General features: G+C 37.2%; 1 protein-coding gene across 7 annotated transcripts in view; it reads left to right on the top strand.

Moving 5' to 3' along the window:
* Positions 1–20,986, top strand: part of RNF111 (ring finger protein 111) — a 174,653-nt gene that overhangs the window by 21,690 nt on the left and 131,977 nt on the right. For 2 of the 7 annotated variants that reach the window (XM_065733781.1, XM_065733777.1), the window contains 10 exons: positions 1,023–1,220; positions 3,957–4,276; positions 5,126–5,381; positions 6,018–6,369; positions 7,862–7,987; positions 8,745–8,871; positions 14,562–14,654; positions 15,589–15,684; positions 18,313–18,440; positions 18,989–20,265. In XM_065733781.1, coding sequence (XP_065589853.1) covers positions 1,023–1,220; positions 3,957–4,276; positions 5,126–5,381; positions 6,018–6,369; positions 7,862–7,987; positions 8,745–8,871; positions 14,562–14,654; positions 15,589–15,684; positions 18,313–18,440; positions 18,989–19,106 — 1,814 coding nt within the window. In that variant the 3' untranslated portion in view covers positions 19,107–20,265. Of the gene's footprint in view, positions 1–1,022; positions 1,221–3,956; positions 4,277–5,125; positions 5,382–6,017; positions 6,425–7,861; positions 7,988–8,744; positions 8,872–14,561; positions 14,655–15,588; positions 15,685–18,312; positions 18,441–18,988; positions 20,266–20,986 lie in introns of those variants that run through there. The other 5 variants (XR_010622028.1, XM_065733780.1, XM_065733778.1 and 2 more) reach the window with 5 other exon arrangements.

Genomic DNA, 20,986 nt, shown 5'->3' with positions numbered 1-20,986 from the left:
AATGTCTTGATTTTAGACATGTTTTGATTAGTTGCATAAGTGCAAGATCTCTTTCTGAAAGTTTAGCATCCAGTCCCGTGTACTGTGTGGTCACGTATCGGTGTTAAGCTACATGTGACCTGGAGAAAGAAAAACAACAGTTAAACAGAATTTAAGGATTACCTTTTTCTAAAAATGTTTTCTTTAAATGAAATCAACGTGTTGGCATATCTCATTAAACTCTAGAGAACAGATGATCAGTTTTTTTGTTGTTGTGATGAGCTGGAAGGCTGTAGAAAGGGAGTTGTTCATTCCATTCCTTACTGAGTTGCTAATAGACTTAGTAGATCTATGTCTTGTGTATGAGTCATATTTTATTTCAAGACTTTGTGTAAGAGAACAATTTGAAATGTCTTAATTCCTTTTTATTATATCCATGCAGATATTTTTAATTTAAAAAATGATACTCTTACCTTTTATGGCATCTTGTTTTCTAGACATGTCATTCCTCTTTCAATAACGAGAAATCTCAAATGTAGTCAAAAACAAAATTTTTGAAACTAAATTTGAATGACACCACCAAGTATCTTTTATAAAAATTTAGGCTGTTAACAGATGTGTGGTAGAGACCAAAATTTATCAAGTGTGTGGTGTATTTTCCCTCATCCTGTAAAATATATTGACTGCTTAATGTATATTGAGACTAGAAGCCAAGTTTACCTTGGTAGGGCCCATCTAGAATGGCTTAATCTTGTAAAGTTTAGATGTGTTTTGACCTTGCTTAGTTATCCATAAGATTTCCTGTGCTTTGTAGGTATTGAAAGATGGTAAAGAATTATGGAGTAACTTCATCATAGAATAGTTTGCCTCTTCTTTATGAAAAACAGATTAACATTTTTGTGTTATGATTTCCTCAGCATCTGGCAAGACTAGCGTGTATAGTAAAAAAAAAAAAAAAAAAAATCAAAACCTACAAATATAAATTAGAGAAAGCTAACAACTTTTAAAGCTTACAGAACATGTAACTTTTTTTTTCCTGCTAGAGCCAACAGTTGTGCCAACCACATCAGCTAGAGTGGAGCCACAGGTCATGAGTTCTGTTTCCAGTAACAGTTCTAGTACGTCTACCTCAGAGCAGGCCTCTGATGCAGCTCCAGATGTCTCCACCAGCCAGCCCACTGCAGCACCAGAGACAGCTTCTAGTCTTCCCAACAGCAGCACTGCTGGTACTTCAGCTGGAGGTACAGAATAAGAGCTTTCAAAACTGTTTTATTACCTGCCAGTACGAGGGCATTAGAGGAGGCTAAACAGATAACAGTGAAAAGTTGAGAGTGACTGTGAAAATCTGAGAGGAAAAGAATCTGAAGAAAATGATTGCTTTCATGGAATCACAGAGTATCAGGGATTGTAAGGGATCTTGAAAGGTCATCTAGTCCAATCTCACTGCTGGAGGAGGAACACTTAGGTTAGGAACATGTCCAGGCAGGTTTTAAATGTCTTCAGAGAAGGAGACCCCACAACCTCTCTGGGTAGCCCATTCCAGTGTCGTTACCTTCACTGTGAAGTTTTTTTCTCATATTTATGTGGAACCTTCTATGCTCCGGTTTGCACCCATTGCCTCTTGTACTGTCATTGGATGTCACTGAGAAGAGCCTGGCTCCATCCTCCTCATACGCACCCTTTACATATTTATAAACAGTAATGGGGTCACCCCTCAGACTTCACGCTAAAGAGACCCAGCTCCATCAGCCTTTCCTCATAAGGGAGATGCTCCACTTTGTGGCCTTGATCATCTTTGTGGCTCCATGCTGGATACTCTCAAGCAGTTCCCTGTCCTTGAACTGAGGGACCCAGAACTTATCACAGTTTTCCAGATGCAGTCTCACCAGAGCAGAGTAGAGGGGGAGGGAGAACCTCTCTTGACCTACTGACCATATCCCTTCTAATGCACCCCCAGATGCCATTGGCCTGTTTGGCCACAAGGGCGCAGTGCTGGCTCATGGGCATCCTGTCCACCAGGACTCCCAGGTCCCCTTCCCCTGTGCTGCTGTCCAACAGGTCAGTCCTCAGCCTGTACTAGTACCTGGGGTTGTTCTTGCCCAGATGCAAGAACTTGCCCTCTGTACTTGCCCTTGTTATATTTCATTAAATTTCTCCACACCCGATTCTCCAACCTGTCCGGGTCTTGCTGGATGGCAGCACAGCCTTCTGGCATGTCAGCCTCTCCTCCCAGTTTTATGTCACCAGGAAACTTGCTGCCACTGCACTCTATTCCCTCATCTAAGTTGCTGATGAATATATTGGAACAGTACCAGTCCCAGTGGAATCCCTCAAGGGTTGGTACTAGTCTGTGGCCTCCAGCTAGATTCTGTTCCGTTGACCAAAGCTCTCTGACTTCTTTCCTTCATCCAGTTCACAGTACCATCATCTATCTACTTGGTTATGTCTTTGTAAGAGGCTGTCAGGTTGGTTAAGCCTCACTTACCCTTGGTAAAGCCACGTTGACTGCCCTTAATGACCCTCTTATCTTATCCTCGATATGCCTGAGAGACAGTAGCAAAGATAAGTTCTTCCATCACCTTTCCAGGGATGGAGGTGAGGCTGACCAATCTATTGTTACCTGGGTACTCCTCCTTGCTCTTATTGAAGACTGGAGTGACACTCGCTTTCTTCCAGTCCTCATACACCTCTCCTGTTCCCCATGACTTATCAAAGATAGCGGAGAGTGGCCTAGCAATGACTTCTGCCAGCTCCCACAGCACCTGTGGGTGCATCCTATCAGGACCCATGGATTTATGGATGTCCAGGTAGCTTAAATGGTCCTTAACCCAATCCTCATTAACTGAGGCAAACTCACAAACTCCTCCTTTATCCTGACTTCCTCTGGTGCTTCAGGGGTATGGGGCTTCTCAGGATGGCCTCCAGCAGTATAAACAGAGGCAAAGAAGATATTTAGTAACTAGCTTCTCTATATCTTCTGTCACTGGGCACCAACCTTTCATCAGTGGGCCTACACTGCCTCTAGTGTCAGTTTTGTCTGCAGTGAAGAAGCCCTTTCTGTTGTCCTTAAACCCACTTGCAAGGTTTAATTCTAAGGAGGCCTTAACTTTCCTAGTTGCCTCCCTACATCCTTTGACAACAGTCTGGTATTCCTCCCACGAGGCCAGCCCTTTCTTCTGTGATCTGTAGACCCTCCTCTTCTAGTTGATTTTGCCCATCAGTTCTTTGTTTAACAATGCATGTCTCCTGGCTCCCTTTCTTGGCAAAGATAAATAGGGTTGTACAGGAGCATTCTGCTTTCACTGATTGAGGTGGCCCAATTATATCTGAATGATAATTGTGTCCTTACTTTCTGAGGAGATAGAATATAGTTCATGGAGAACGGAATCTTCCATTACAGTGTATTGCAGAGTTTTTAAAAATGTGCATTGCAAGGAAGTGAAGAATGCATTTAACATCTCTGAACCTGTAGACAAAAGCATGTCTGTATAAATCTAAGAAACTGACATAAGAGAGCTGTTTGTATGGATGGCAGTTACAACATTGCTGAGACACAGCTACTCTTCCCTTTTCTTCAAGTCAGTTGGTGTATAGACAAAGTTGATCTGACCATATTTGCACAGGAATTTGAGAAGACTGGATCAAAATAGATCTGTTCACACTAGTTACAGAAGCAATCTTTCCTCCTTTAACTACTCATAATGTATCTTAAATCATTGGTATTATAAAGCAAGTGTCAGTTTACTTCCTGTAGTGACTCCCTTGAATACACCCACCTGAACCATTTGGTTTTGGTTCATTTGGCAGGCATAGTTAAAATATTTTTTTTTTCTCTTTACTCCAGTTTGTTTTGTTTTAGTCTAGGTTATTTTCCAATCAGTTAATTATTTAATGTTGAAGTACAGGATTTTCTGGACACCATTTTTTGGTTATAAGCTTTACTAATTTCTTCAATATTGATTTTCTTTAATTTCAAGATGATATAAGAAGAACTGCATCTAATACAACACTGGAAACTGGCCCTCCAGCCATGCCGAGGTTACCGTCGTGCTGCCCTCAGCATTCTCCATGTGGAGGATCTTCACAGAATCATCATGCGCTGGGACATCCACATACAAGCTGCTTTCAGCAGCATGGCCACCACTTTCAGCACCACCACCATCACCACCACAACCCACACCCAGCAGTTCCCTTGTCTCCTTCATTCAGTGACTCCAGCTGCCCTGTTGAACGGCCTCCTCCAGTGCCTGCACCTTGTGGAGCGAGCAGCAGTTCTGGCACCAGTTTCCATGACCAGGCATGTTTCATTTTTATGACTCTTTCTTTGTGATTCCAAGTTGTTATTTAACTATGAAAAATTAGAACAGGATGCTGAATTGTGGGTTATTTTTGTATTATGTAGCAGCTATTTTAGAAGGGGACTAAAAGGAAAAATTGAGTTATATGGTCTGGGCACTAAAGGAAATTTAACAAAAAGTTGTAACCTAACAAGTAATCAATGACAACTGATGTTTTCTTGATGACTGTAAGATGATACTATTTTATTTTGCTATTTAAGCAGAACAATCATACTTTGCAATATACTATACAGATTGTAGTAGTTCTGTAAATAACTGTGCTGCTATAGAAGTTTTCTTCCCTTAACATTCTGTTCATGAAAGGAAAAATTGCTTTTCTAAAATCATTTTATATTTAAGACTTTAACAAAAATCATAGCTCTAAAACAGAGTGGTTACGAATCTTAAACAGTACTGTGGAAATGTAATGTACAATGTGTGGAACTATCAATCTGTTGTATGTTTTTAAGTGTGATGCATTAGGTAAAGCTTGTTGTTTGCCTGCAAATAATTTAATGCACAGTATCTCTCCCATACATGGCAATTAATCTATCATAGTGTTTTTTTGCTTTTTACACAGTGCAGTAGGATGAGTTTAGTCTCCTTTGTCAGGTTCAAGAATTTAAGAATAAGGAATGTTACCCATATCTCAAGAATGTTCCAGAATCAAGTCTTAAAACTTAAAAAGCTGGATTCCAATTGCTTGGAATAGTATTTATTTCTTTATTTTAGCAATTGATGTTTGAAGATAACTTTGTTTTCAGTGTCTGAAGAATTGCCTGAAAAAAAAAGTTAATTTGTTTATGCAGCAGGCATTGCCAGTAGACTTAAGCAGCAATGGTATAAGAAGTCATGGAAGTGGTGCTTTTCATGGAACATCTGCTTTTGACCCCTGCTGTCCTGGTTCTTCATCTCGAACTGCAATCTATGGGCATCAGACTGGTGCTGGCCCAAGCCAATCACTAACAATAGATGGATATGGATCAAGCATGGTTGCACAGCCACAGCCCCAACCTCCTCCTCAGGCATCGCTTTCTTCCTGTCGACATTATATGCATTCTCCTTGTAAGTACTGGCTGTACGGGGGGGAAGAGGAAAAATAATCTACCCCAACAACATAATAAAAGTTTTACTACCTTCTTGCTTTGATCTTAAAACTGAGTTAAGCTTTTATAGAGGAATTAAGCAGGGGACAATTGGAAGTTAAAATATTTTCTTACGGAAGTAAGTTTTTGAGTGACAGGTCTTCTTAATATTCAAACTTCCAAAAATGTATTTCCTATGAAAATAATTATTTGTATTTTAGTAATACTTTTTGAGTTTTTTCCTCCTTCCCGCAGTCCTTGGTGAGTTCTGCTTGAGCTTGATCAACTTTCAGTTGATTTCTTTTATTGTGCTTAAAGTATATTGGACTTGAGGGGAAAAAGTAGAATATTTTTTTAAATTAAGTAAGCTCTTCTCCTATGCATGACCTTTAAGCATTCACAGGTAGATATTTTTTTTTGCCAACGTTAGCAAGTAAAGTAGTAATTTGAAAGTGTGGATTTATAGGATATATCACTGAAATAACACTTTCCCATGCTGCCATTGTTTATGTTGGTGTAATAATATGGAAGCATTTGTGTGAAGATACTGGTTTTAAAAATTTAGTCCAGAAACTGCTTTTGACAGGATTAAAAGTTGTTGATTTTTTCATTGCAGATGCTTCTTTGACTAGACCTCTTCACCATCAAGCTTCTGCATGTCCCCATTCTCATGGAAATCCTCCTCCTCAGCCACAACCTCCACCTCAAGTAGATTACGTTATTCCTCATCCAGTGCATCCTTTCCATCCTTCAATCTCCTCTCACGCATCTTCTCATCCTGTTCCACCTCCACCACCAACTCATCCTTTAGCCAGTGCAGCTGCTCCGATTCCCCAGCATCTTCCAGCAGCACACCAGGCTATATCCCATCACATCCCTGCAACAGCTCCTCCAGCACAGAGGCTTCATGCTCATGAAGTGATCCAGAGGATGGAGGTCCAGAGAAGAAGAATGATGCAGCACCCAACGTATGTCACAAATGTACTCAGAACAATAACTAAACATATAATTTGTTTCTCTCAGGTTTGTAAAATACTGCATGTGAATCTCAAATTGTAATTGCATGGCTAGGGAACTGTTAGTATTAAACCATGGTAAGAAGTGTCTTTACATACCATTGTGATTGAGCATTAAGACTGAACTTATTCCATTACTTCTCTCAATAACATCTACAGGTGAGGAAAGAAGCCCAGTGAATGGGGCACAGAAGAGAAGCAAAGCTTATGTTTCTCTTTCCTGTTAATTATCCTTCAGATGACCAAGTGGAATTCCTTTTTATAGCTGAACAGCCTAAAAGTACATCATAAGCTCCTTCCAGATATGTTCCTTGAAATTCTTTTGCCTTTTTGATACTCTTAAAATCCTTCTTACGTGATTTTATTTTAAAGTATGAATTATATTATAAGAGATGGTTTATGTTGATTTGTAGCTTTGGTGATACTGTTTAGGAGATAGTACTGTTGTTAAACTATGATACTAGTATCTACAGAAGTTGGGTCAGTACTGGCTTGTAATTAAATGACGATGTAATTGAAGCTATTCTGATTTTAGAGGTAGTGTTTTTAGGATAGCTAAGAAAAGAACGGGCTCTCTAGTTGTTTCTTCTAACATAAATAATAGTGATAACTAATGTGAAACTGATATAGAAGTTAAAGCTGCAGAAAAGGCTTTTTAACTCCATCTTTTGAGGTAGTTTCCAGATAATTACAAAATAAAAACCTGTTGGCAATAACTCTGACAGTGGAACGATGGATGTGTTCTTATTTCTCCAGGGAAAGTGAAATATTACCTTGCTTTCTCAGTCGATGTTTCATAATTCATTTCTAAAAATAGCTTATGGGATCGTCTTGTAGCTTGTTTACCTTGTGATGATAATGGATTTCTCCAGGATGAGAGGGAATGGCCACAAGTTGTGCTGGGGAAGATTTAGATTAGATTTGAGGAAAAGTTTTTTCTCTGAAAGAGTGGTCAGGCACTGGAATGGCCTGCCTAGGGAGGTGGTTGAGGCACCATCCCTAGCACTGTTCAAGAAGCGTTTAGATGAGGTGCTAAGGGATTTGATTTAGTAGTTCAGTGGGTAGGGATGGTGATATTACTATTACTTGAACTCTGAATGTGTTTCAAGGGAAATGTCCTCTGATTACTATTCATTTTTTCCCCTAATGGTTTTTGCTCTTTCAGTTTTACTAGAAGTAGACAGAGGTGTGGTTCTGTAACATTGCCACAAATGATTCTTAGTCTTGACATGGCCACCATGTGCATGTGCACTTAGGCTACATTCCTGTTCTACAGTTTGAAATTAGGAAGCTTCTGACATTATTCATAAATTGAAATTAAAACAGTTTGAGGATTGTTCTGTGTATTTTATTTAATTTCAATTTGTTCAAGTAATTCAGGCTGTAACACTGATTGTAGTCTTACTGACTCAACACTTAACTGTTATTGTTTTATGTTGTTTAGACGTGCTCATGAACGACCTCCTCCACATCCTCACAGAATGCATCCAAATTACGGTCATGGGCATCACATTCATGTGCCTCAGACAATGTCTTCCCATCCGCGACAAGCTCCAGAAAGATCTGCCTGGTTAGTAATCAGATACGGTTTTAGTTCTTTGGGACTTAGGACAACAGACCTGCTGTTAAATGCTGGCTGTGACTTTTAAAAGTGCCGTGTGCACCTGTAATTTAAAATTCATTGGACCTTGGTATGGCTTTGAAATGTTGCTTACAGCACTCAATATGTTAAATGTTTCTAGGGCTTAATATACATAGGTTTTTAAACGGTATTGAGTGTGACTGACCTTAAGTAGTTTATTTCAATAATTGATTTTAAAATAAGTAAAATGTTGCTGAATAAAATTCTTGTATTTATGTTCATTGTAAGATTAGATTGTAACTCAAATCCAAATCTTATCTGTTGCCTCTCATCTGTATCCAAGCTTACTTAAAATTGCATCATGCTCAGTCATGAAGGTTAGATTTAAGTTCTGTTGTATATTATCTGGAAAAAAGTACTTTGTACTATTAGGGAAGAAGTGCATAAGTGATGGCTTCTATTGCCTCAGCACTGCAGAGAAGACTCTATGCTGATACTGCTGAGTGCCATAAATTTTTGTTGTCTGTATTAGTTTATCGTACTGAATCTTCATATCTGATTTGAAACCTGTTTTTTTGTTAGTGGTAGGATTAAGAATATTTTTAGCAAAATTTAAATACATTTAATTAAAAAAAAGTTACTTAATGGTGTTACAGTAGCTATGCTGTAGTTTAATGCTGCCAATGAAATTGTTTTGGAGGCAAGATGTACCTCTACTGTAATGCCACTTTATTTCACGTGACAGGGAACTGGGAATTGAAGCTGGTGTGACTGCAGCTACTTACCCTCCAGGGCCCTTGCATCCTCACTTGGCCCACTATCATGCACCTCCTCGACTTCATCACTTGCAAATAGGGGCTCTTCCTCTCATGGTAAGGAGATGGCGTGTGAAAAACCATGATTGTTGGTCATAATTATTATGTCAGGAGAATTATTTAAAGAGTTACTGTATTTATTTAGATGTGTATACAGTGTTGTAGATGTTAGTGTTCAACTGAAGAAGAAAACAGTCTGAAGTTTCTGCATTGCTCCTAGATACGGAGCTAGAAGAACAGGCTCATGTCTAATAAGTGAAAATAGTTCAGGACACTAACATTTCTAACTTCAGCTCTTGCAAAATGAAACATTTGAACTAAATTGTCACATGCATTACACTGCATTGACCCTCTGCATCTGATTTTTTAAAATTTTTGTTGTTTTTTTTTAATGAGTTTTACGTTGTTAAAGGTACCAGCTTTCCACCCAGTGCATAAGGGTTGACACTGGTGCTTTATTTGATTTAAAGGTTCATATATACATCTTGAATTCTGTCTAGAGATTTAGTTGTTTTTGAATAATTATTGTTTGTTCATCACTCTTATTCCATATGACAAAGTAGTACAATTTTGTTGCGTGAGGGCTTACAAGCAAAATAAATTGTGAGGGTGGAATAGTCCCATGTACCAATTTGTGGCTTTGATAGAGTATTAGCTTTGAAAGAATATATGTAGGTTTATGTAAAAAATTATTTTCTTGAGTGAAAATTCATGAAGACAAAATTGTAGAAAGTATGAGTGTGTTTAGTTTTTCAATGTAAGTTAGCCACACAGAATACTGCGTTATTTCATCTTCTCTGAACTAGATTACCTAATCAAAATTGTGGGCTCACCTATAGACAAATACTAAACTTTTAATTTAAAATTAACTTGCAAGACTTGTCTATCCAAAACTCCTGTTAAGAGGCCAGAACTGACATCTAGGTATTGAATTGTGAATTTGTAACCAGTACTTTAATTGCTGTATTTTTGTACTCTATTTTTATATTGCTTACTCCTTGCAGCTTAACCAAGTACCTCCCTAATACCTGTAGAGTTCATAATTCATTGATGTATAGCTTTTATACTTAATATAGACCTTCTAGAGCACTCTCAGAATTATTTTGTGTAGCCAATAAAATCACTATTGTATAACCTTACCTCCCATGCATCACCAGTACAGATTATGATTTTTGTGTTCTTTTTTTTTTCCGTTATGTGGCTAAATAAGTCTGTCTCTCACATTTATTTCATGTAGTGTCCTGTAACAAATAACATCAATTGTTCTAGATTCTCAGTGAGAAAAGGTTCTTCTAGTAGTTAAGTGAACTGTGATTGCTTTAGGAGGCATCAAGTTAAACGTAAGCCTGTTTCATCACACCTTCTGGCAGGGCTAATAAGTCAGTTATTGTATTCTGTTCCTCTGAATCTTCTAGAAACTTTAGGGTTTACCTCATCCTCATGTTAATGTGTTCAGAAGCTTTTGCTGTATTCTGACTTCAATAGAGGTGTGCTTACAGCTAAAATGGTACCCAAGTGAGTAGTTCTCACCCCCGTTCATCTTCTTGTTGGCAGTCTTAAGGAAAAGAGCTATGATAGGTAATATTTAGGAGCGTTCACTAAATGTCTGATCTAATACTTCAGGAAGTCATGCCAAATAGCTGCAATTACTAAATTGTATGTCAGATGAAGTAGGATTCTTCAACTCTACATAAGCTTGTGCATGCATTTCTGTAGGAATATCTAATTCTCATAAGTCATTAATGAATTTGGATTAAGTGAAATTGGAAGTTGTCCATATTTTGAGGTTTTGGACATGTTTGGCTGATGTATTCTGTGGTATGTAGACATTAGTAAGCAGTACTTCCTTGAATGTTTGGGATCCATTTAGAATTCTGCTTGCAATCAGATGGACTGTTAGGCTTTGAAGTTGGGTTCTGACTAATTTGAAATGTATTAAGATTAAACACTAGAAGAACATAAATGCAAGTTAGAGCATTACTAGCAGTTGTATGTAGAATGAGTTCAAAGCATTACATGTGCCTTTTGATGGTTCTACTCTTTACAGTAATAGTGAAAGCCAAAGATTTCTTCAGTTAAATGTATGTGGAGATTTGTCAGCAAAAAATAATTTCATTGAATATGAAGCAAGTACTGTATTGTTTTTTCATGTACTATATCAACCAAAAGTGCCATTTTGCTTTTAATAAAAAGCAACAGATTAGAACACTGCTGTCATCCGGGTCTTTTAATTGTAACTGTAGAAACTGGGACAGAGGATAGGCTGAAGTGTACTTTGAATTGCTCTGCTAAGACTGGCTCAAATTATGAGGAGCTTCTGAATTTCTGTAGTACAAACTGTACTGAGTAATTATTTATGAATCTCATTAATTGTATTCTTGGCAAAGATGTCATCAACTGTTGATGTGCTAATCTTTATTGTTGAAAAAAAAAGTCCTTCAAAACGTGCTCAACTGAAAAAAAAGTCATTTGAGTTTAATCTACCTTCCAGGAATAGTGCATTGCCTTGTAGGCAGTCTGCATTTTTTTCTAATACTGCTGTGTAGCTGAGAATCTGCTCTATCAGGTAGTGGTATTGTGCTATTTGTGTCTGTTTTGGTATCCATAGAAATAAATAGGGTGCACTGCTTTCAGAGCAAAGTCCTGGTTTCTTTCCCCTTTCGTTTTCACCCCTCATTGACTGCAGTCATATTAGTATCACAGATTTACGATGTTTCTGACTCTTCCACACACACAGAAAAGCACCAGACTAGCTGTGGACTACCAGAATGGACAAAGCTCTGGAGCTTGATGTAGCTACTGTGGCTTAAGGTGGACCATAGATTTAAAATAGCCTGGAGTATCTGCAACAAGCTTAACTGTGTTTTTAAATAAGAAAAATGAAACTTTGTACGACAGCTGCTACTTTTCTTTTTTTCACTAACATAAACCTGAATTGATATTCTTCCGTTTTTTGTATGATCTACTGAGGAGCATTCATTTTATGTTCCCCTTGGGCACAGATAGTTAGGTCTTCAGCTGAGCAGCATGTATTAAATGCTCTTTCCCACAGCGTCTCTTTGAAAATTGCATCTTCACTGTGTTTTAATTCAGCTTGTTAAAATAACAATAATAATCAACTTTTTTTTTAACTATCCAAGCAGCCAACTGGATAAGCGTATTCTAATTCGATTTTAAAAGCTTGAAAGTCATCTATAACGTAAGCCATTGAATGGGAGGCTAAAATAGTCAAGATAAATAGTACAATACAATGTGAAAATCTTTTCACTGACAGTGGGAACTGAAAGGCAGAAGAATCCTGCAAATATGGGAGGAGTTGAAAGCAGGATAACAAGGAAAGCTATCTTTCTTGTGGGCTATTTCTGCTTCTTAATATTTGCGTTGTAAATAGTTCAGATTTGATCTTGAATTTTCAAGATAATGCACTTTTAGGTTGGTGGGAGGGAATGTTGATAGCAAGTGCAAAACTAGAAACATAGGATACTTGTTCTGCAGGAAACAGTTTCTGGCAAACTTTTACTGAGCTTTGCAGATGCAGTCTACTGCTTAAAACACCTACTGTAATTAGACTGTATACAAAAGCACAAATACAGGCACTTAGCACAGATTGGTCTTAGTTTTTAAGTCTTTCATTGTTAAGTTCGCTTTCAAAACTTAACGAAAGCACCTCTTCCATTTGTGCTTAACTTTCCTGAAACTGTTTCAAGAGAGCAGAAATCTTTGTATTTGCATTTGAAGCCTGATGGTAACTGTTAGATGGGTAGTGAAGGCATACTTAGTAGTGTGAAAATGTATTGTGTCTTACCCAATGCTTCTGTTGACTAAGTTCAGTTGTTTGTTGCAGCATGTGCTCTAAGAAATTCTTGCTCTGTTTGGTGGTGTTAAAATTAACGTGAGTAGATATCTCAAAGAGTTTCTAGCAGCAGAACTCCTCCCAGTTGGGAGATCTGAGTAGGTATGTATCACTGCAGTTGGTAAGCTCTGACCTTTGGGGCAATCGGAACCGTAACTATTGCATGTGCTAGGGAAACAAAGGCCTTTGTACAGTATGTTTGGCTTTGTGATAATTATTTCAGCCAGGATCTCTCACCCTACTGATTCATTCTCATGCATGAAGTTCTACTTATTGTCATTGTTTATTCTTGGAACCAGAAATGTCAGAGTGTCGGCAGAGGTAATTCAAGACTGGCTCAGTTCCTGCCCCAGGAAGTTTATGGTTTATACAGTCCTGTAGGGTTAGTGAAGATTGCCATATTGTGCAGGTCACAGTGATCTGAAACACCTTGCACTTTGCAGTACCTGTAATGATGCTGTATCTGTGTGTAAAATGCTTCTTTTCTTTTTAACAAACTGTTTTCAAATCCTGGTGCATCGTGAAAATAAGGAGGGAAAGGCAATTTCAATACATAGATTAGTTTTGGGGGGGGATTTTCTTTCCTTTAAATGGAGGAAACTTATTTAAAGTGTCAGATAGTTAAAACATGCAATTGATGCCAAGCAGATCCGAGCCTAGTAAAAAAAGAAAAAAAAAAGACAGCAAGAGTTATAGTGTGGATGAGTGAACTAGTTCTTCAAATGCTTTTTCTGTAGACAGAAACAAAGAAGGATTATGTACTGAAATGGATAATGGATCATAAACACTGCTGACCTGTGAGAGGTTTCTTACCATGTAGATTTTACAAATGTTTGTATTAATGCAATCTCCCAAATTCAACAGAAAGTTTATAGTTTATGCTGTCAAGTAGTAAGACCTGTGCAACAGACATAATATTTGCATAAATCGTTTAGGTATGCAGATGAATATAGAGATTTTGTGATGTAAAATTCTCTATTTGCAGAATTCTGTCTGAACTGCTTCATATGGTCCTTGTATCAGTGCACTCTTACATATTGAGCAGAATTAATGCTCCCTATCATTTTGTTTTTTAACGTTTGTGTTAAAAATAGGTACTAGTATGTTTTTGATAAAACATCAATATCATTACTCATTTGTCTTGTGAGGGCCAAAATGGAAGGAAGATGCTTTGCTGTGAAAGGTGGTCCTTGTTATTTTGAGTACCTTTCTGCTCTTCTCTGTGAAAAGTACTGGTGTTTGAAGTGCCCATAGGGTTTATTGCTGCATAACAGCATTTTGTTCACTGCTTTTGTAACTCTAAATATGCAGGAAGGTCAGTGGATGCTTGCATGTAGTGTTGTTAGAAAAGCCTATGGCTATAGATTATCAGATTTATGCAGTTTTCAGGTGTTACTTTTGTCTGCCTATAAATTTGAAGTGTCTAAAATCGTTCAGTTGTCTAGGGTAAGGAAAGGTAAAGAGACTGGCTGTTTTCCAGGAGGGTGTTAGCCTTGTTTCTTGCATGGTCTTGTTTCTTTCATTAGAGAATCTGCAGCAAGTATTTCTGATAACTTCATGCAGAGGTTTTAGGGTGTTTGCTTACAAATACAAGAAGATATTTATGGTGTGTGTATACAAAGCAGGTAGAAATTTTCCAAGCTGGCAAGTGATGCCAAGAAACTTATAAGGAAAATTTGGACAGTTTACAGTAGAGGAACTAGTTTGTTTCTGATCATATTCAGAGAGCTCGGAGTGATGCGATGCTATGCTGTCTGTTGAAATTGTATGCTCAAGCTGAGGAGTAAAATGAGTGATTCAATAAGAGCAAAAGGATCTTAAATTTTACAAAGTGAACAGTAAAATTCTGGAACTGTTCTGAATAGGTTTAACTTAACATGTGCTGTTTGAATAGGTACCAGACATGGCGGGCTACCCTCACATCCGTTACATTTCATCGGGATTGGATGGAACATCATTCAGAGGCCCTTTCAGGGGCAATTTTGAGGTTTGTAATAGAACAAAACTAGATAAATCCCAAAATGTGTCATGATGGAATATGGGGAGGGTGTATGGTAGATCTAGTTCTATATGTAGATTAAAAAAAATACTCTTAATTCAAAGAATGATCTCACTATCGTGGACTAGGAATGGATGCCAAAAGCATCTCAAAAAGTTAGTCAACTAAAGATGTTCTGGTGAATGTAGCTTTAGGTGGTTATGAACTGACTGTACACCTTGGTCTTCTTCCTCATCCTACTCACACAATATGTTGGTAAAAAGTACTGGTGTCACTGAATAACTGTGCCAAAGCCATCCTAGTCAGGGTGAAACTTTGCAACTTTGACATTTGTCTTTTTATGTAGTGCAGGAGGTTAATCTGTTTTTGTTTGTTTGTTTTTTGGTGGTTTTTTTGTTTGTTGAAAAAAGTATCAGATGCAGAGAGTTAATGAGATAGTCCACTGAAAACATCTTCAGTGACATGTCATGCTTCTAGTAAACTCATTGCTGGAGAAAAAGAAATAAGTTATGTATTTCAGCTTAAGCTACTTTTTTTCCCTTCTCTTAAGCCATAATGATGGTTAGACTAGTGTGTTTTGTTTGTTTTTTCCTCACTTGACACACAGGTACATGTAAACATACTCATAAATGTTCCTAGCAGAAAAATAGTTTTTGATTCTTTTGCTGTTGTAAAGTGTTTCCCTGTGACTTAAAATACTAGGCAGTGTTGGGTGGGGGTTTTTTGTTGTTTTGTTGGGTTTTTTTAATGGGAGCTTATTGCTTTTCCTCTGTGGTGTACCCTTTGGGGTTTTTTTGCCTGTATTTAAATAATTAGGACATGGAGAGTTGTCTATCAATTCTGCAATTTAGTTAGAATAAAATGAATATTCAAAGTATTATCAATATCAATTCTTACATTGTTTATTCCTTTAACTTTTTAGGAGCTGATTCACTTGGAGGAACGGTTAGGCAATGTAAATCGAGGAGCGACACAGGGAACTATAGAAAGATGCACATATCCACATAAATACAAAAAGGTGAGGATTTCTCAAACTGTGGGTTATGATGTTTTCTCAAAAAGGAGTAACACATTTAGCTTAGATCTGTAGAAGTGTCAGCTTCAAAGAGTACGTGTTTCCTTTATCTTGTAATTTTGGGATTGTAAGCAAAGTGCACAATGACACTTCCTTCCAAAAAATCAAAAGTAGGGTCCCAAATAAAAAGCTGTAATGTGTTAAGTAATGTATTGGCGGTGATACTATGTTTCTAAAATACAAACAGGTCGAAGCATAGCATGTTGGGCTTTTCTCTTTTTAAGTTGGCACTTGTATGTGCAGATTTCACCTTAAAATAAGGATGATGAGGAGTGTCATGGTTTTCCATAAGTGTTCTATATCATGACATCGTGCAGTGAACTGACAAAATAGGGACAGTTGCTATGGAAGAACTACAGTTCCCAAAATGGTCCAGTCCTTCAATATGGTTTCTGGGAGGAAAACAAATGATGTAGTGATGTAAGGACATCCCTCTTGCTCTGTCCCACCAAGCTTTGCAGCATAGTTAGGAGACACTTCCTTTCCCTTATGTTTGATTTATGACTCTTGGTTCCTTTTATATTGCATTATATCACATTATTTTACCATTCCTCCTAAAATTGGTTCTCTTTATTTCAATCTCCTCACTTCCCTACTGGGAAAGGGGTGGAGGTGGGGGCTAGGCCCTGGTGTGCTAAAAGAACAAGTCAAACCTTAAACAGAAATTCACATCCAACATAGGGCACCAATAGTGACTGAGGTAACAGAGCCTCTTAAGCTCAAGCTCACAGGTGGGGATACCCATCTGGTGCTTGTACTTCCTCCACTGACTTCCAGGGAATCTGTTAATGGGACAAGAGATGTTTAAATAGGCTTTCAGTTTCTCTTCCTCCTACGTTTTTTCTTCCCCTTGAAATTTTTGCACATTTCTGGAATGTCCAAAATAGTATAATTATATTGTTATGTTTCCTGAATGTGCATCTTGTTATTAATATCATGCAGGGATCTGCCCCAGAGTTGAATAATGTTGAGTGGCAAGGTGTGTGGAGGAATCTGGGAGAGAATGTAAGAGAAGGGGGCACCTCCAGTGTCATGGAGCTTCATTCCTGAACACCTGCTTTACCTTGAGTATTTAGGCAGGTATTTCAGTGAGGAATATTCTAACTCTGGCAGATGTAAGGAAGCACAAATGATTTTGGGCCTGACTCACGTATGCTGAGCCCTTTTCAGTACTATTCAAGGGAAAGAAAGTGTCTTCAAAGCTGTAGCATAGGCTCAATCAGATAAAAACCTGTGTTACTTGTCCCTGTAGAAGGAAGAAAGTGGCTGTGAAGATCATCTTGCTTAGAGGAAAGAGGAAGCAAAGAAAAAGGAAGGAGTGAGAGAGTAGGAAGGAATGAGAGGCTGTCAAAAAAACATTACAGGGTGTAATCATGTTCTGCAGAAACTGAAAGCTAGGAGTGCGAAATTATCTTCTTTGAGAGATCAAAGGGGAAAATGGAAAAGAAGATATGTCTTGTAGCTTTAATGGGCCAAAAGGTTGAAATGTGTAACTTCCACAAGATTCATAGCCAAACTAATTCCTGGTAGTTTGCTTGGGATCCTTAGAAGCTCTTACCATTTTTCAATAACATCTTAAACCTACTATGCAGAGTAAGCTGCATTTTTCCAGTCGATACAATGTTCCTTGTCAGTTGATAACTTTACTGTGCTTTCAGACTGCGCATTTTACACTGAAAACTATATTTTGTAGAATTCCGCAAGCAGTGAGGAGGACAGGGAGGTAAGAGTGGTAAGTGTAGATGAGAGAGAAGAAAGGAATAGCTGAAGCTTTCAGGGTGACTTCTTCAATATTCAGAATAAGTATTTAAGGGTAGAAATGTGCATTTTCTCCTAAATGCATCTGTTTGGGTAAGAAAGGAAATAGTGGCTTTGAATTCTGCTTTTTCCTGCATGTCATAGTAGTGGCATTCAGATGCCACCTTCAGCCACAGCGATTAATAACTTGTCCAGCAGTTACTAGAACTCTTGTGAGCAATGAAATAACTACTGGTTATAGCTAAATTGTGAACAGCCTTTTAAAGATAACTTGTCAAGTACAGAAAGGCTTTATTTTATGTTGACTTGAAGTAAACTGTTCATGACGTCTTCCAACTTGGTTATCTTAACCTTCCCTGTGATCACATTAGGAAGACTGTCAAGTTTTTAATGTGGTACAGAATCCCAACTTAGGTTCTCTAAGTGGAGATTATTACACCATAATACAGAATCCCATCCACATTTATGTAGTGTTCTTTCATACTTGATATTGATTTTAAAATATTATGTTTGAAATGATATTTTTTCCTTCTCATGAATGAAATGAAGATACTTAAACAGCAAATAAAGAGACTGATTGGAACAATACTGAATATGTTAACGGTCCAGTCACAAGAATTAATTAAAACTGAAATATCCAGTGATTTTTGCTCCAGGCACTAGTTCTTGATTCAGCTTGGTTTGTATGTATTTGAATAAGTAATAACTGAAATGTAAAATAATTTATGAAATATTTTAAAATAAGCATATTTTGAACATGTACTAAAAGCAGATTTTACTCAGTTTGTCAATAATGTCATCTCTACTAATAAGGTAACAACTGATTGGTTCTCACAGAGGAAACTGCACTGCAAACAAGATGGGGAGGAAGGAACAGAAGAAGACACAGAGGAAAAGTGTACCATCTGCTTGTCTATATTAGAGGAAGGTGAAGATGTGAGGTAAATAATACCTCTGAGTATCATAATATAGTGCTAAAATTCTGGCTCTGAGACCATACTTGGATATAGCAAACTACTCTTTGCAACGCTTTCTAGTTTGTGTTAAAATAAAATGTTACCTGTCTTGGTAACTAATTAATATAATTTTTAATTTGAAGCAATGATTATCCTCTTTGTATCATCTTTAGGTATAATGTGGGTTCTTTTCTTATAGTCTCCCATAAGTTCACTGTCTTTTACCACAAAGTGAAACTGATACCATTCTTTAAACTGTTACAGTATGGAAAGTAGTACTCATGCTCTTCATTCATATCACACTGTGCTGACAGTTTTTGTAGCTTGGGCAGAAAATTAATTGGGTTAATTCCAGATTCTCAAGTTTAACTTTTCTGGACTAATAATGCTATTTAAGTTGTAGCAACTTTAAATTGCTGTAATCCAAGAGAAGCTACCTGATACTTCTTTCTTTTTTCTTTTTTTTTTTCCAGTGGATATATTGATGTAGAAATGCTTTATTAACACTAATGTTTTTTCTGTTTTGTTGACAGGCGACTTCCATGTATGCACCTTTTCCACCAAGTATGTGTAGATCAGTGGTTGATTACTAACAAGAAGTGCCCAATTTGCAGAGTGGACATTGAGGCCCAACTGCCTAGTGAAAGCTGACACCATTTTCCAGAACTCTCATCCTCCTTCTTGCTCCCTCTCATCCTTCCTGGTACTGCAGTCAACCAAAGATGGCATGACTTACCTGCGCAGATTTGGAAGCATTGAACCTAAGAGTGCTGGCTCTGCTATATGGTACAACTAATGCTAGACCTACAGTTTATGTAGAAGACAGTTGAGTTTCAGTGTATTTATAAAATTTTTTTTTTAGATTTTACTTTTTTCTTTCGTTACTGTATTTTTTGCATGGTTCCTTGTATTGCATTTGTTTGCACATATTATGGGCTTTGTGACCCCAAACTTGCAGGCAAGAATAGCTGCTTTAGTAAGTAGAACTCTGTGGTCTCTTTTTTGTTTTGTTTTGTTTTTATTTTTTGGTTTGTTTTACATAGTTTCAAGCTTTGAAAGTATGATTTCACTCATTACTAACCTCAGATTCCTTAATTTAATCAGTCATGTATTTTAGTTTAATGTATAAAGATCATCTAGAAAAGGATAATATTAATGTATTGAGACATTCCTTCATTAGGAAAAAATGGCTGCTGTATATTTACAATATCAGTTCTGAGTCAAATAACATCTGTGACCGTGGGAACAGAATATGAACTATATTCAGTTTGATACATACTACATACTCATCACCACAGTTTTTGTCTGATCAAATTTGTTTGTTCTAAAATTTCAGCACAATGCAGATATATTTGAATGTCAATATTAAACATTTAGACTGCTGTTCAGATTGTATTTATCATTTTCTTCCTATGTCTAGAAATTTGAGTCCCTAACTTAATATTTGCTGCTGTGAAACAGCTCTAGTGAACACTAAATGTTGATTTCAGTTAGCTGGATTGTAGATACTTGCAGATTGAAGAAAAAAAATTCTTAGGGATATGGAAAAAGCTTAGAATCTTTGGTCTTTTTCTGCTAACTTAAGTTGAGAGGTATCTGTGCACACTGAGGGTTGTTTGTTTGTTTGTTTTGAATATAAAACCATTCAGTCAGGACTTAGAGCTGCAGGGTTTTCTGTTTCTCCTTCTTTTGGTTGGTTTTATTTTTGGGGGTTAGATGTACATGCATTGATAGAACTTCTATAGATTCCAGGCTTGTCTTGGGATTTTTATTAGTTTTAAGGTTAATAAAATTAGCTAAATTCAGCTGACTCTTGGTCTTTTTTTCATTAGAAAAGTTAAAACCTGTAAATTTTTGTAGGCCCAACTTACGTGGTTACCTAGTTTTACCTTGGTTATAGATTCCCTCTATAAATTACCAACAGTCCATCACTGATTGAAATATTTTCTATAGTTAAGATTTGCTGCATAATATAGTATATAGAATTAAGTTATAATGTACTAACATTTTGCCTTTGGAGGAGGTTTTAATCCACATCAGGTCTCAAGTTGCTCATCAACATTCTTACGCATATAATAGATTATAGTTTATTTAAATGTGCTCAACAAATGCTGAAAATTGCAAAAACATTGAGGCAGTATTACTGTCACACTGGAGAAGATGTTCCTAGGGGATCATATATGAACATGCCAATAAGCTTGCATTAAGCTACCTGCTTAGTAAGTGGATTGAATAATAAATACCTTCAGTTTCTCTTGTCCTTGTCTTTCATAATCAGATTAAGTGTATAACAGTTTACAGTAACCTAGAAAAATGTTATGTTTACACAAAAAGATCCATTTATAAATATTACCTTATCTAATTTGATGCTTGTTTTTTGTCTGGTTAAAGCTGCTTTTCCCCTACCCCCCTTTTTTTATTTTCCTCTAATCTGTTTAATCTGTTAGGAGTAGCATTTCCCAGTGCAGTGTTTATTGCTGGCAACAAAATTAACACCTCTGGCACTGAGGCATTGAGTGGGAAGAAATTTT

Source organism: Cyrtonyx montezumae, unplaced genomic scaffold (genome assembly GCF_038088225.1).
Source record: "Cyrtonyx montezumae isolate F1298 unplaced genomic scaffold, pur_monq_1.0 scaffold_17, whole genome shotgun sequence".
NCBI classification, from domain to species: domain Eukaryota; kingdom Metazoa; phylum Chordata; class Aves; order Galliformes; family Odontophoridae; genus Cyrtonyx; species Cyrtonyx montezumae.
This window is presented reverse-complemented; position numbering and strand designations above follow the sequence as displayed.